The following is a 15,734-nucleotide window of genomic DNA, read 5'->3' on the forward strand; positions in this document are numbered from 1 at the left end:
GGCAGGGAGCGCTGGCCGCTACTTGCTGCGGGCACAGCGGCACGGTTTTCTGCGTTTTTATCCATCTGGAAAAATTTTAATGGTAGGCTTGTGTGGCAGAGCAGCGAGGGGGAGCAGCGGAGGCTGTGTGGCCTTAGAGTCGCTGTGGCCATCTTTCTTCCCCATTGCCTCGAAGGAGCGACCCTGCAGTCGCTGGGCCAGTTTAGAGGCCTGAACTGATAAACAGGTACATCTGTTCATGTCTGAAGGAGGAACAGGGCCATTCTTTTACTGTGCTTTTTCTCTAGCCCTTCAGAGAAGGATTTTGGGGTACTGGTGGATGAAAAGCTGGGCATGAGCCAGCAGTCGCAGGATAGTTAAAGTTGGAAGGGACCTTAAAAATCATCGAGTTCCAACCCCCTGCCATGGGCAGGGACACCTTCCACTAGACCAGGTTGCTCAAAGCCCCATCCAGCCTGGCCTTGAACACTACTGGGGATGGGGCATCTGCAGCTTCCCTGGGCAACCTGTTCCACTGTCTCACCACCCTCACAGTAAAGAATTTCTTCCTAATGTCTAATCTATATCTACTCTGTTTCATTTTAAAACTGTTACCCATCATCCTATCACTACATGCCCTTGTAAAAAGTCCCTCCCCATCTTTCCTGTAGGCCCCCTTTAGGTACTGGAAAGCTGCTATGAGGTCTCCCTGGAGCCTTCTCTTCTCCAGGCTGAACAACGCCAACTCTCTCGGCCTGTCTTCAATGCGTGATTGCAGCCCAGAAGGCCAACCGTATCTTGGGATGCATCAAAACCAGCGTGGCCAGCAGGTCGAGGGAGGTGATTCTGACCCGCTACTCCGCTCTGGTGAGACCCCACCTAGAGTACTGCGTCCAGCTCTGGACCCCTCAGCACAGGAAGGACATGGACCTGTTGGAGCAGGTCTGGAGGAGGGCTGCAAAAATGATCAGAGGCATGATCTCCTATGAGGACAGGCTCAGAGAGTTGGGGTTGTTCAGCCTGGAGAAGAGAAGGCTCCGGGGAGACCTTATTGTGGCTTTTCAGTACTTCAAGGGGGTTTAGAAGAAAGATGGAGAGACACTCTTTACCAGGACTTGTAGTGACAGGACAAGGGGTGATGGTTTTAAACTATAAGAGGGTAGGTTTAGTTTAGATACAAAGAAGATATTTTTTTTTTCTCATCAGAGTGGTGAGACACTGGAAGAGGTTGCCCTGAGAAGCTGGAAGTGTTCAAGGCCAGGCTGGATGGGGCTTTGAGCAACCTGGTCTAGAGTAAGGTATCCCTGCCCATTGCAGGGGGAGTGCACTAGATGATCTTTAAATGTGCCTTCCAACTCAAGCTATTATGTCGTTCTATAGGTGTAATAACTAACAAAACACTACAGAACAGCACATTGTGTAAATGAAGCTGCATTCTGTGAATAGTATGTACCTGAATTTAACTTTGTTAAAAATGTGAATGAGCTGAGAGGTTGATATGATGTGTTTAGGTCTGGGATTCAAAACTGGCAATTCAGACGTGGTTGCATTTGTGTTGCTGGCATTTGGGAATGTCACCTGTAGATTTTGGTGCCGGCAGCATCTTCAGATGTTGCTAGCAATTGGGAACTAATTTTGAGTCTTTTTTTAAGTATTCTCTTGCCTTATGGAGAGCTGTATTTTGCTGCACCTGGGAATGTCCATCCTCGCAGGAAGGTGGTGATGTGGGACTCCTGTGGGACTAAGGTGACTGTAGGTTTCTGTTGAGGTTCACACAGTTACAGGACCTACTGATGAAACACTCTGCCCAGGAGTTAGTGAAGGAGTGAGGGTGTTCTGCATACTACCGCATAGGAGAACTTAGTACTGTGTGCCAACAGCAGAACTGGAGTTTAAGTTTCGTGATAAGTGATCTGTATAGGTAAAAGCATCGTAATAAATGAGAGCATATACTTTTGAAAGTAAAGCTGTCTCTCTTTTTTTTCACCTACAGATGAAAGCATCAGCATGCTCTAACTCCTCATGTGTTGGCTTTACAAACTTGCTCAGACGTGCCCAGAGTCAGTTTGAGTTGGCCAGATCCAGCAGGCAGGCTGTGGTGCTAGAGGGCTTGGTGCTGGCTCATTGTCAGGATTCTTAACTCAGATTCTTAGGCAGGCTTTTACAGCTGCCTGGTGCTCTGGGCTACTCTGGGAGATGAAATGCTGATGCAGACTTAAAGTTAGGGCAAGTATGTCTGCATATACTATGGTGTTAGACCTACCGTTACTTGATTTTTGCCTTAACTTTCCTGAGAACTTGGCAGCTAAACCCTTTGTGAATTAACTTTTTTATTTTTACATAATGATACACAAGCGTATTATCTACCTGGAAAAACAAAGTAAATGACTTCCAACTTTAAAATTAAATGTCTGTGCTTGGATGAAAGAATTCTTTTTATTCTACGTAAACCACAAAGTTTGACGGCTTTGCAGAAACGGAAGCAGAATCTTACAATTCTAGGTTTTGGTGTAAGAAAGGCCTAATAATATTCTCTCTCTGCTGTAAACTTAGTTTTGCTAAACCTGGCCATTCAAGAGACAGTATGGAGACCCTGACAGAGGGTGAGATATGGGCCACTGCATGGTTAGCATCACTAGATGCCTGGCACTGTCACATAATTTATCATGAAATTGTTCCCAGGGCTTGAGACCTCGAGCGGATGCCCTTACTTAGCGTTCCTAAAACCTGCTCCACCTGCAGGGGAGTCTGCTTTTCTGTTTCTTTGGAAGCTGCTGTAACCATCCTGCCACCTGAATCATCCTCACCCACTGAACCTGGTTACATATTCCTTCTTTCCTCACAGCAATCTACTCTTTCTGTGCCCTGTTTCCCTGTGTTTTCTGTTCACTGTGTTCTTGTGTAGCCCTTAGTGAGCGCTGTTGTAGCCGGTGTCAGTGTCCCCTCACTGCCACAGCTGCCTTTTCTGTAGGTCCTGCTAAAGCTTTAGTATGGTAACGGGACAGCTATGTAGACACAGGGTTTGTGATGTGTAAGCCACCTTGAAAGGAAGGCTTACCTTAACGCACTGAAGTTAACTGGTTGGGTTCTGCACTTGAAATGCCATACATCCTCCTCCATCGTGTTCTGGCTGGAAAGTCATTGGGAAGTCTTCATTGTGCCTTTTTTTCCCCAGATGTTAATGCATTTCAAGGAAGTGTAATAGGGTACAAGTTTCTGATCATCTCCCCTCTCTCCACCTATCTCTGCATGTTGCCATTGAATCCCTTAAAGCTGAGTTAATTTTTTAATAATTTGCACCTCTTGCTACAGAAGACCAGTCTGCCACAGGTTCTTTGTGTGGGTGGATTCCTGCATTTGTAAAGATCTGTTGTGCCGGCCATTGGGTTTCACTGCATGTTTTTAGCATTAACTCAGATGTGGGATTTGATCTTCTGTGAACAACAGCTCCCAATAGAGCCTTTTGAAGTTTGCTGAGGTTTGACAAAGAATTGGAGACCTGCTGTGGGCTTTCTTTTTTCTGCTGCTTGGAGCAAATAGCGAGCATCTGAAAGCAGAGCTGTTCACATCATGCTCTGATATCCCACTGGATAAAGCAAGAGGTGCTTCTTTGGGCCCGTGAGCTCTTGAGGTTGTGTTACTGGTTGACTGACTGGATTCTCTCTCGTCTTGAACAGGAACATGCCCAAGAAAGGAGGGAAGCATGCAGAAATGGGAAAAGAAATGCAGGCACAGTGTAAACGAGCAAAGGTGGAAGCAGCTTGTTCTCCGACAATCATGAGTTTTGAGAACCCAGACAGCCTCTTTGGAAGCTTGATCTCTCCCATCAAACAAGAGGTGTTTTTCAGGGAGCACTGGGAGCAAAAGCCACTGCTTGTTCAGAGGAATGATCCCCTGCTGGCTGCCTACTACCAGTCCCTGTTCCAGCTGTCAGATCTGAAGGAACTGTGCAGCCAGGGTCTATACTATGGGCGAGATATAAATATCTGCAGATGCGTGAATGGAAAAAAGAAAGTTTTAAATAAAGAAGGCAAAGTGAATTACATGCAGCTGAAGAAGGATTTTGACCAGAAAAAGGCAACAATACAGTTTCATCAGCCTCAGAGATTTAAGGTTGGATCGTTTCATTGAATATAATTAATGCATGCTTTATAATGTTGTATACTTTGCTTGAGTCATACTAGACATAGCTTCATCTCTGTCCTCAGTAAATCTAGGGGAAGTAGCTGACATCCATGATCTGCTGAAATCTATATGTGAACTGTTATTAATTAAAAGATGGTTTATACATCTGCACCACCCATCATGTTTCAGTGCTCTGCAGTACAAAATCTGATTCATGATATAATATTAAGTATTCTTTTTAAAAGAATGTGCTTTGTCACATAAAAGTTTAGAAAAAAATAAATCCACAAAATTGATGATGATGAATCTGCTTAAATTATCCCTTCTGCCCCACTGTTTCCTTGTGCAAATTGGGGCCTTTGTACTGCTTTCCTTCAATGGAAGGCAAGGTGTGAAGCCATGTAAAATATTTCCAGGATACTGCCGATCTCGCCAATGGATTGACTTTGAATTGCACCATGGCAGGGTACCACCCCGTTTCAGCTGAGTGTCCTTTCTCTCTCTTGTTCTTTTTGATGCCTTAGCAATCTTCATGTATGAGAATGAGTCAGTGGTGTCTGCACAGTTGTGTAAAGGACTCGGATACTTGTAGGTACTTGGATTTAGTTGTGGGTTGTTGGTTTGTTTTTTTTTTGTCCCATGGTGTCAACACAATTTAATTGTGAATTGGTCCGTAAGGACCCAAATACACAGCTGCGTCCCAAATAATAGTGTTGCTGGCTGATCTCTGTTTGAATGTAGCTGTAATGGCCAACGGCAGGGGCATCTGCAGGTGGAGTTGAAGCGTTGCATGGCTTATGCTGAAGTCTAGAACGTGAGCGGAAACTACCTAAGTTCTGGTTGAAGTTGCACTTGCGCAGGTCTGGTAGTTGGCATCTTCTGATAAGAGAGTCATCCCTTTGGTGCATTGTCTGCCGCATGTTAGATGCAGATGAGTAAATTTGGTTCTCAGATATGCCTGAACAATTGGAGTCACTGGAAAAAGATCTCTAACCTTTGTATGCTGTCTTTGATGCTAGCCCATATAATGCAAGTGCGGCATGCATTTATTGTCTTAAGATGTTTTACTGTTCAGGGGATGATGGGTGGATTATTTTCCTCTCTCTAACCTTGTTTGTCTGCTTTTGCAGCCTAAAAATGGTACAGGTAAGAGAACAAACATCGACGCTATGTTGGGGCACCAGCCTTCTTGGCTTACCAATTACCTTCACAGCAGATCTCCTTTGCATCGACGGTGCTTGCTTTCAGAAGGAACACTCATACAGAGCATCTGCCTTCCCAGCCTCTGTCTCCCTGTGGTTATTCTCTAGAAAAACCTCCCAAGTGATGGGGAGGATGTGGACTGGGCTGAGCTCTTCAGTAGTAACAGCATTGTTTCTTTTTAAAGGAGGAGCTGTGGAAGATTCAGGAGAAGCTGGAGTGCTACTTTGGGTCTCTGGTTGGGTCAAATGTTTACATTACTCCCCAGGGCTCTCAGGGCCTTCCCCCTCACTACGATGACGTTGAGGTAGGTCAGCTCAACCTTGACTCTGAAACTCTGTGTGGCCTTTTGCTAGTGGTAGTGGATACCTGTATGTGTGCTTCCCCCCCCCCAAATAGCTTATTATAGAAAAATATTTTTTCCACTGAAAACTTAGTTAATTGGTAATTAGTAATAAGCTAATGGGTAATTAAACTTAGGTAGTTGGTTGCAAGTGTTTCTTTATAGTCCTTTTTCTTCTATAATTTTACTGAAAAAGGACTAATAGTAATATCTAATGGTCATACCATGTAAACTGTGCTTTCCAGATCTGGTATTTCTATTAGATGAAAAGACAATTTGTTTTCCCAGCTGCAGAAGCTTTCGAGCACTTTTTTTTTTTTTTTCATTGTCACTTCATTCAGACACCCAAGAATCCAGAAGTCCTTTCCTTCACTAGGTACTTGCTCTTTCTTCAGCTGGACAGTGAAAGACTAATTGTGCTGGTTCCCATTTGTTGGTCCTACTGTTTTTAAGAAGTTACTGGTATGATGAAGTCCTGTGTTCCAAATGCATTTTAAATTAGGTTCTAAAAAGAAACATTCAAATAGGTACTGCATTAAAAAAAAAAAAAAGTTGGGCTATCCCACTTAAACTAAAACAACAAAAAAACCCTTACATGTCTTTTTGCTTTTTATTATTTTCATTTCTATTGAATAAATCTGGAGTTTCATTTTCCTTACGCTTTTTGTTCAGCAGCTCCATAACCCGCATGTTTTGGTGCATCAACCCCCAGCTCACAGCATCCCCTAGATTTTTCTGATGCTCTGTTTGTCAGTGAATGGTGATAAGACCTCTCACCTGATATTTTGAATATCTGTGTGGCAGGCATTACTTTTGAGTTATCTGTCTAGCACTTATTTAAGTGACTGGAAAGAAATGGGTATTTCCAAATGCTTACCTTAGGATAAAACAGATCACACTTCACAACTCTTGTCTCTAAGTAGAGCCTAAATAGTTCAAATGTCAATTTCTGCATTGTAGACATCTAAAAAGTAATGAGAGGCATCCTGTTTGCCCTGCTGTGTAATAGCTGAGAACAGGGAAGGTGAAATCCATTTCCTCTGTTGTCAGAAAAACAACCCGTGTCACTTCTGTTTGCTTTCTATCCCTGATTTCTGGCATGGTTCCACAGACTTTCCAAGTAAGAAGACAGCTTAAAATTTCTGATCAGTTGGATGTGTGAGGGGCAGCAAGGCTTCCTTATGCATTTGGATTTATGGTCTTTTGCAGGTGTTCATCCTTCAGCTCGAAGGCGAGAAACATTGGCGACTGTATAAACCAACGGTGCATTTAGCTCGGGAATATAATCTTGAATCAGAAGACAGGATTGGGAGTCCCACACATGAATTCATATTAAAGGTATTATAATTGAATTGCTTGACATGGTCTGGGCTATGGTTGCCAGAAAAGTGGTCATGTTTGAAATGGTCAATTGCTTGAAGACAGTATTCTGAATGATAGTGGTTGTGAAATTGGGGGAGGGGGTTAGTGCACAAAACACTGTGAGCATGAGAAATTTCGTTGATAGTTGTCTTACCTATCCTTTCTCAAAGGTATTCTTTGCTTTAGTATTTAAATCATGAGCCAAGAAACCAGTTATTTCTGGAAATTCTCCAGTATTCTCCAAGTTGGGCACCCTGGCTCCTGGGTCATGTTTGTGGAGTTGTGTGCAGAAAAACCATTGGGTTTACATATGGTTATGAAACATTTTTATACTTTTACGTGCTGACTGTAATCAATCAGGCTAATCCTTCTATGCACCAGGACCTACTGCTTTACCAAAGGTTGTCACTGTTCTGGTGAATTAGATTTAAATATTTATCCTTAGCTGATAAACAAAAGCATGAACTAAACCCCGTATTAACTTGCTGTATTAATTGTTTTTCTAAACCTGAAAATCAAGTGTTTGTCCGTTTTTTGTTATTTGGAATAAAAAGAACATTTCATGAAGATTAATGAGTGCAGGCCCTTTGACAGCAGGGCATCTGATACTTGTGCCGTTCTGTTTTACATGCTTGTGCTTTCGAAGCGTGTTATTTATCCAGCAGACAGTGCTGCTCTGTGTGGAAGCCTCATTAGTTTCTCTGCCTTGTGGCCTGTCATAGGGTCTCTCTTCCCGGTGTTCAGAGCTGCTTGTGGGTGTCGGTGGTTTAGGAATAGTAAGACGCATTGGGTATGATACTGACAACACTAGGTATGTAGTTTGACAGATGATAATATTAAATTGTCATGATGTATTGGGTGATGCAAAGTCTAGTAAATTACAGTTCCCTTTTTAATTTCTGGAACACTTCGGGCCGGACTTCAATGCCTTTGATTTTTATGGAATAATGATGTATTCCACAAGCCATTTTACTGATATTGTGGAGTGAAAAATACTGGCCTCTGAAAAGGGCTTAAAAATGATCTAAGTTTTTAATTTATTTTTCTTCTGTTTCATGTTCTTAACTTCCTGTGACCCATTTCTTCTGGGTTGCCACTGTCAGATTTTGGTTGTCTGTCTGGAGCTCTCTCTGACAGGGATGCTGTCAGATGACTCTTACTTCCTCCCTAAACATCTTTCTAGAGTGTTTCCTTTCTCCTTCTTTGCATTTCTGTCTGCAGTCTGCCATCCTCGGGCAGTTTAGAACAAATGGACCAGTTAGAGACTGTATTGGTGGCGTTCTTCCTTCCCAGCAAAAACTGGTAGCTGACTGAGAGCAAAGGCACGCTGTTTTGTGTCTAAATTTCCAAGCTGCAGTGTGTCTTGGTGACACTGCATCAGGCTGTGGCCATAGCTGGTTTGTTGCTGAAGTCAAGCACAGAGCTTATTTGGTAGCTGGCTATCTAGCCTTCTTCAGGTATGATTTTCCATTTAATTTGCTGGTACTTCTCCCTTGTCTGCCCCTCCTTCCTCCAGTTCAGAACTAAGAAGGCAGCAAAGTGATCAGATCCATGTGGTCTCTTGTCAAATGCTCTGTCCTGCCCCAGTCTGGGCTCTGCCACCGCAAGTCTGTAAAGATTCTGACTATTTTAATTGAAGAGTGTTGTGCTTGCTGGCCCACGTGAATGATTTTGTTGAGACTACTCAACAGCTAAGATGAATAAGAGTTGGACTTTGCAGTGAAGGCTGCTTTGAAAAATCATGATCCTGGTTTCTTAGTGGTAGGCATGGGGTGCTACAGCATGAAGTGTTTTCTTTTGCAGACTAGTTTGTCATTGCTCTGGTAGGTGTTCAGGGCTTTTACCCTTCCCCTGTGTCCCCCTTGCTCTAGTTTGTTTTCTTGCTGGACATGTGAAACGTAGCAAATGAAGAGAATTCAAAATACTCTTAGAGTGGTCCCTACGCTGGTGAGTAATGCTATTAATGGCAGGGAGAAGCTTGCTTCAGAACAAGTAAATTGTACGTAGCTGATCGATGATGCATTGCAGCTTGTTATAAATGGATGAAGAGACTTGATCTTGCCAAGTCCTGTGAAGCCTCATAATCTAAAGAGACCTTTCAATGCAGTGAAAAATCAAGTAGTATTCACTTGAAATGTATCTGTGTTAGACAGTTTGGTAGGGTCTTAGAAGTAGGTGATGTGACCAAATTTAAGGAATGGTAAAATTAAAATGGAATCAAATTTCATCATCATTGCTTTATGAATTTTCTCTTTGACTGTGCTATCCAACTATATAGATGTTTATAGGAGAAGCCATACACAAACTGATTTTTCCTTCTTGGAGGCAATTTCATGTGCTTTGCACTTCTCTCTTGTCTTTGCTTTCCTAATCTAAATTTTTATCAGTGTGGAGATTTAATTTAGATAGGTGAGAAAAAAGATAGGGAGGAGGAAGATTGTACGTTTTAAGTGTTTTAACTGAAAATTTTGAACAACAGTATTGTAGCAGATTACCATCTGTATAGAATATTTGGCTTTTCTTGTGAAATGCTGGCTTTTCTTTTGACATGATCTGACAAATTCACATTGCACTGCTCCTCTGCTAGCCTGCTGTACTGCTTCTTTGTCCCCTTTATGCAGCTGAGTTGGAGTGTGCATGTTCTATATTGTTAAAAGCTTGCTTCCCGTTTTCAGCCAGGTGTGTAGTAAATATTGACAGTAAGTTGGAAAGTTTAAGGTATCGGACTTCTGGCTTAGCGTGCTTTATTTTATGTTATTAAGGGTTGTAATGGAGGATCTCTCTATTTTGTGATTTTAAAAAAATGTATGTTGTTAGTCTGTCTGCTCAGAGAGTATTTTCTCTGTTTTGACTACAATGAGGTTTGACCAGGTGCCCTAAATTTATCATTTCCCCTTCATTTTCTTGCAGCCAGGTGACTTACTGTACTTCCCAAGAGGGACTATTCACCAAGCTGACACTCCTCTTGGGATCTCCTATTCTACACATGTGACCATCAGTACCTACCAAAACAAGTAATTATTCTTGACTTTTTTGTTTAGCATGGCTTTTCTGAAAATGGCTTTCCTCTGCCAGATGATGTGTGTAAATACTACTGAAACTGATGTTTCAATGAAGTGATGTCCTGTTTCTTAAAAAAAAACCCAACAAACCACCTTGTAATGAGCTCTGCTTACCTTTTTCTTTGTTTGTTCCATTTAGCCCTTGTGTGGTTTGTTTTTCTGTGAGTAATACAGGGATAGGGCATGTCACCTTCTCCCCAGAAATGTGGTGACATGGAATATATGTAGGTACCCCATAATTATAGATGTGGCCTGCTGTTAGTAACAGAATCTAAACTAGTGTTCAGGTAGCAGTAATTGAATATTTGGGGCTTGGGGGAAGGAGGGGAGCAAGACCATTGTTGTTTGAAGCAGCCTGTGTACCAGGTTTTCATGCAGCAAGCTTGATTGCTTTTTAATGGGTTATTTTATTATTTACCAGCTTTAATGTGGAAGATAATATTACAACTGCAAACTCACTGTTGTATTTAAAAAATTCTCCCACAAGTGGTTGAAGTTACTGTTCATTTCATAACCCAGATAAGAGTCACGAGTTACTCCTTTCATCGTGTTTTCTCCTGCATTTGATAGCCACCCACACCTATTCTGACAGACTCGCTGCAAATGTTTCGCAAATATTCTCTGCTTGCCCGTGGTTTTCATCTTCTACCCTGTGCATGCAAGTCAGATTTCCTCTGACACACATCTGATCCTTGGGCCCACTGAAACACTGTCATCGCACAGGAAAATGCTGCTGCCACCTTAATCAGCCTCTCACGTGCTGGGTCTGGAGTCATTGGCCTGAATTAGGAATTGGGAAGGATTTCTTTTAGCCACAAAACACGGCAGAACAAGTTTGGGCGTATTCTAGATGATTGTAAGATGAATCTCTAACCACCAGCTGTACCATTCTGGAAGCCCAGGAGGTCAGCACTGGGCTGACTCTTAATGTGGCTGGTCCTCCAAGTTGGAGAGAGGGTTAGGATGAAGCTGCTCTTCATAAAAGTTGGGTTCAGCTGACTTTAATTTACACTCATGTTCTATTCTTCTATTCAGAAGGTTAAAAAAGCTATTTTCTGTAAATATTGACGGTTCTCGCAGAGTGCTTGACTTAATTTCTTATGCAAGAGGCAATAATAGTGCTGAGCTGCTTTGACAAGTTCAATGACACATTCAGGGTGATCAGCAGTAAGTGGCCTCCAAAGAGATGTCCCGCTCCTCCTCCCTTCCCCTGCCTTTTTTGTCCCACGGCTTCCTTGTGTTGACCTGGTGCTTCTCTCACCCCTGGCTTAGTGAATGGAAGAGACAGAAGAGTGACGCTAGAATAAGTGGGTGTTTGGTTTGTTGATGGAGGCTGGGCTGGAGTGATGTTTTACAGACCAGTGTGCAGGACTCCTTAATGCAGAGAACAGGATTTGTCCAGCTCGATCCCTACGAAGTTATTGGTCGAGTAGTGCTGGGGAGACAAGAATTGGGTTGCTTGTAACAGGATTGCTGGAGACCCGACAGGCATGTGTGATCAGTGCAGTTTCTCTGTGACAGCATAAGCCAGATGCCAGTCCAGTGGGTTACTCGAGAAGCGGTGCTGTCGGGGAGCACGTTCCCTGGGTGCTTGGGTCAGAATGAGGAGAGGAAAAAGGAAAAGCTTGAAGAGGGCTGTTCTTCTAAGGATTAAGATCAGAATCATCATCCATTAAGGTTATTGGTAATGAGGTGTAACGGCCTACCTCTGCACTTGCTTTCAGCAAGCACAGGTAAAATAAGCAGCAGTCCTGACACAGGCTGGTATTTTGATTTGGCTTGTAGATGGAAGTATGGTCTGGAAAGATTTCCTTGGAAAATGAAGAGAACTCCTTGAAAATAGCTGTCCTTCTAATGGAGGATGTTTGGACTCCTTGTGATGGCTCTGGAAGCGGCACATGCAGAAGGAGCTGAGAGGGGAAGAAGTGCTGGTGGAGGTAGCACTTTCAGGGACTTTTAGGCACCAAGACAAAAGAGACTCCACTGTGTGCTGAAGGATGGTTCCTCTGGGCCAGATCCCAGCAGCCAGAGAAGTGCATGTGTGAGTTCATTCTAAGAAGGGCAGTTCAGAATAGCAGCAAGCAGCTGAAGATAGTTGCTGGCAGATGGAGACTGGGGGCATGAGAAGGGAAGCAGTAAGAAGTAGATGTCTTAATTCTCTTTATTAGCCAGAGTCCTTCCCTCCCAGTGTGTGGCAGACAGTGGTACGCTTGAGTGGAGACAATTAAAAAAATAAAAGTAAATGAGACTATAACAAGTTACACTTTTTTTTTTTTCTTTTTTTAACTGAAGTAGTGTGCAGAGATCAGTGCTGCAAACAGGGAGCGCTGAGGGAGAGCAAAAGCGGAGGGTGAAGTGTACGTTGGAGGACAGGCCCTGCTCTGCTGCCGGCGCTAGTTGGGTGGGAGCCTGCTGGCGGCCTTGGATGCTGGGCACTTGCCCTGCTTGTTTGCCCATTAAACCAGCCTCTGAGGATGTGGCAGGGAGAGAGGTCACATGTGGACAGGACAGCACTTTTGTGTGAGCGGCACGCCTGTTCCTGATGAGGTTGAGTCACGCTAGGCAAAGAAGGTGCACGCCCGTTTTTTTAGTATTTTTTTTTTAAGTGTGTAGCCTAAGAATGGGGATTTAACACAGACAAAACACCTACAAGATGCCCTTTAGGTATCACTAAAATCCCTGTAGAGATACGTAGGGGTCCTGTTCCTGGGGTCATAATTAAGTTTGCAGCAAAGCTAAAAACTGATGCCATGTTGGATTTGATAACCCTGGGTATATTTCCTCCTTCAATAATAAGTGTATCAAAAGCACATTAAATGACACAACCCCACACACTTAATTGTGTGCAGTGAGGCTGTATGTGCATGAGATTGGATAATAATGGCCCCGGTAGGAATTTCTTCGTGCACTGAGGTCAGCTTTAAGTGGAATCCATTGGTAAATGGCAACCACCTGAACCAGAACAAACCGGACCCTTCTCAAGCCAGTTCCTTCCCTCTGTAGGAGTGCCGCTGACCTGAAGCTAGTGAGGACACACATACAGTTGAGACGAGAGTGCGCTATTGCATGAGACAACAGAGAGGTAATGGAAGGGCCAAAGGCACAAAGCAGATTTTCAATTGGAGCAATATGTTTCCAGCCCTTGACGTCAGTTAAGATACCTATTTTATTTCAGTGCAACTACTTTAGTAATTTTTTTTTTTTCTTTCTGTCCTTCAGCTCTTGGGGAGATTTCTTACTGGATGCAATTCCTGGCCTTGTGTTTGATACAGCAAAAGAAGATGTGGCGCTGCGGACAAGCATACCAAGGCAACTGCTTATGGTAAGTAGGTGGGACTAAGGGAATGATAGTGCATCCAGCTGAGACTTCAGCACTGAGGCAAGCATGCATCTTGTTGATCTGCTTTGAAAGCTCAGTGCAATGGCACTATCTTGTCTAGCAGCACAACCACTTCTTTTTGAAGACTTCAGGATGACTGTTCCATCTGAGTGTTTGCTCTATCTGAAGCATTGCAAAGTTCATTGCACTGTGTTTCTTCCGTATCACAGCGTCCTTGTATGGCTTGTTTCCTTCTCAAAGTAACGGTATTTGCTTTGGAGCTGTCAGACAGGCATAGTTCCTGTCAGGCCAAGCTTTTGAATCTTTAAAAGTTGGCAAATCTGTAAATTGTTCTGTGACCTCTTTATGGTAGTCCAGTTTTGCTGCTGATCAGCTCATGAGCGCGCAGAAGGAGCAAGTTTCTCTTTCAGCCACGCTTGCTAGGCCTTTAGCATTGTAGGTAGCCCCAGGGGGAGGGAGAGTGAGTGTCAGCTTTGGTGTGTGAACGCTTCTGGGGAATGTGTAAAAGACATGAAGTTTGTTGCTTTGGAAGTAAACATTACCCTTTGCAAAGATAAAAGAGAAGTGTCCAGATTTTCACCGCATTACTGCACCTCCTTCTCTTTAGGCTAGTCTGTTTAGCTTGAATTCATGTGAGAGCAACTCTGTGTGAATATTTAGCAGGTGGATATAGCTGACTCAACAAAAAAACTGAGTAGCCTTTTGAGGAGGCTTGCAGACCGTCTGGAAAACACCAGAGAACTGAGATCATCTGACATGAAGAAGGATTTCATTATGAACCGGTTGCCACCTTGCTTGGGATGTGACTCTGATCTTTTGACTCCAGGTAGATTTTGAAGTTACCAAAGCTGACTGATGTGATGTAGAGCTGTTGCTAACTCTGCCTCTTCGGTATTTTGTAGTAGGCAAAGATTATAGTCTAGCATCAGCTTCATGTTGTGCTAGGCTCTAGGTGTGCGTATGCACATCTCAGTTGGTTAATTCTGTGTTTAGCGGAGGAGATGACATACCTCTCTTGGAGTGAAATAAAGATTATCCTAGACTGAAATAGGCAGCTTTAATAAACTCTGTACTGAAAACGTTTAACTGGTAGAATTTGTCATTATGTTCTAGCTTGCTATTACAGCTCTTTGTAGACTGTAAAGGTGAGAGAATTAAAAAAAAAAATAAAAAATCTCTCTCCCTTCCCCCAACCCTGAGTTTGAGAACATGTGGGTGTTAAAACATAGGTTAACAAAAAATGTAGCCACAAGAGAGTGCACACAGAGGGCTCAATTTGCACTGCTCATCTGGTTTCCTTCCTTTCTAATGGAGAACTTATTTTTCTTAGGTGGGAAATTGCCAAAAATAGATAGCAAAATCAGGCTGCAGTTCAGAGATCATGCTATCATTACAGTGGAACCAGATCAAGAGAATTCTGTAAGTATAATGAAGCTTGGGGTGGGAGTGCGAGGTACGCGAGTTGTTGCTCTGTTGTACTTGTCTAAAAGGGTCATGCAGTTATACTTAGTTGGATTCTGCATCCTGTTAGGGTTTCTTAGGAGATGATGGGGTTGTTGAGCACATTCTTGCCTTCTGGAGGAGAGCTACAGAACTAAATTCAGTATGTGCTTCTGCATGCTAGGTGCATGGCTGTTATCTGGGGTGAGATGGGATAGATCATTGCAGCTGCTATATGGCCTCTATAGCTATTGATGATGGATTTTTATTTTTTTTTCAGCCTCGGTAGTTAAGAGCATGAATAAGTTACAAAAATATGTTCCCTCAAGAGAGGGAATTCCCTTAGTTGCAGCTGCTGCTGACTGTGGTTGCATTTAGTCTTCACTTCTGAGTTCTCGTACCTAGCAGGTGCCATTGGCACTAAGTTGTTCCACAAAATAGATGCTGGCATCTTGGATTATGTTATGTTCAGACTACTTTTTGTCTATTAAGGTTTAATAGTATGAAATTGTAGAAGTGGTTTTTGTTGTCTAAAAAAAAAAAAAGGGGGGGGTAGGCAAGAATGGGACAAACCGTCTTATACAATTTTTTTTTTTGCGTGCATAAAATGTTACTCTCCAAGAAAAACATACTATAACCTTCTGATTTTTCTCCTCCATTTTGTGTCCTATTGCTGTGAGACTGTGTACCTTTTGGAAACTTTTTTTTTCTTCCAATTTTTTTGCTGTCACGCCTTCTGATGTCATACGGTTAAACACTAAATGACAGCACACATGTGAGACACCTGGCCACAAATCCAGTGTGAGACCTGCCCACAGAGCTCTGAATTGGTTTGCAGACCAAGGAATGGTAACAGGCATATGATTTTTAAGAGACAGAACAG

The 15,734-nt window shown here is 42.9% G+C and overlaps 1 protein-coding gene across 3 annotated transcripts in view; it reads left to right on the top strand.

The window, feature by feature from the left end:
* Nucleotides 1-3,659: 3,659 nt before the first annotated feature.
* The window catches only part of MINA (MYC induced nuclear antigen), a 13,958-nt gene continuing 1,883 nt past the window's right edge, over nt 3,660-15,734 (top strand). For 2 of the 3 annotated variants that reach the window (XM_009890098.1, XM_009890099.1), the window contains exons 1-7: nt 3,660-4,092; nt 5,492-5,611; nt 6,857-6,985; nt 9,920-10,023; nt 13,291-13,393; nt 14,072-14,237; nt 14,742-14,830. In XM_009890098.1, coding sequence (XP_009888400.1) covers nt 3,661-4,092; nt 5,492-5,611; nt 6,857-6,985; nt 9,920-10,023; nt 13,291-13,393; nt 14,072-14,237; nt 14,742-14,830 — 1,143 coding nt within the window. In that variant the 5' untranslated portion in view covers nt 3,660. Of the gene's footprint in view, nt 4,093-5,491; nt 5,612-6,856; nt 6,986-9,919; nt 10,024-13,290; nt 13,398-14,071; nt 14,238-14,741; nt 14,831-15,734 lie in introns of all 3 variants that reach the window. The other variant, XM_009890100.1, reaches the window with a different exon arrangement.

This window comes from Charadrius vociferus, unplaced genomic scaffold (genome assembly GCF_000708025.1).
Source record: "Charadrius vociferus isolate BGI_N301 unplaced genomic scaffold, ASM70802v2 scaffold287, whole genome shotgun sequence".
Lineage (NCBI taxonomy): Eukaryota > Metazoa > Chordata > Aves > Charadriiformes > Charadriidae > Charadrius > Charadrius vociferus.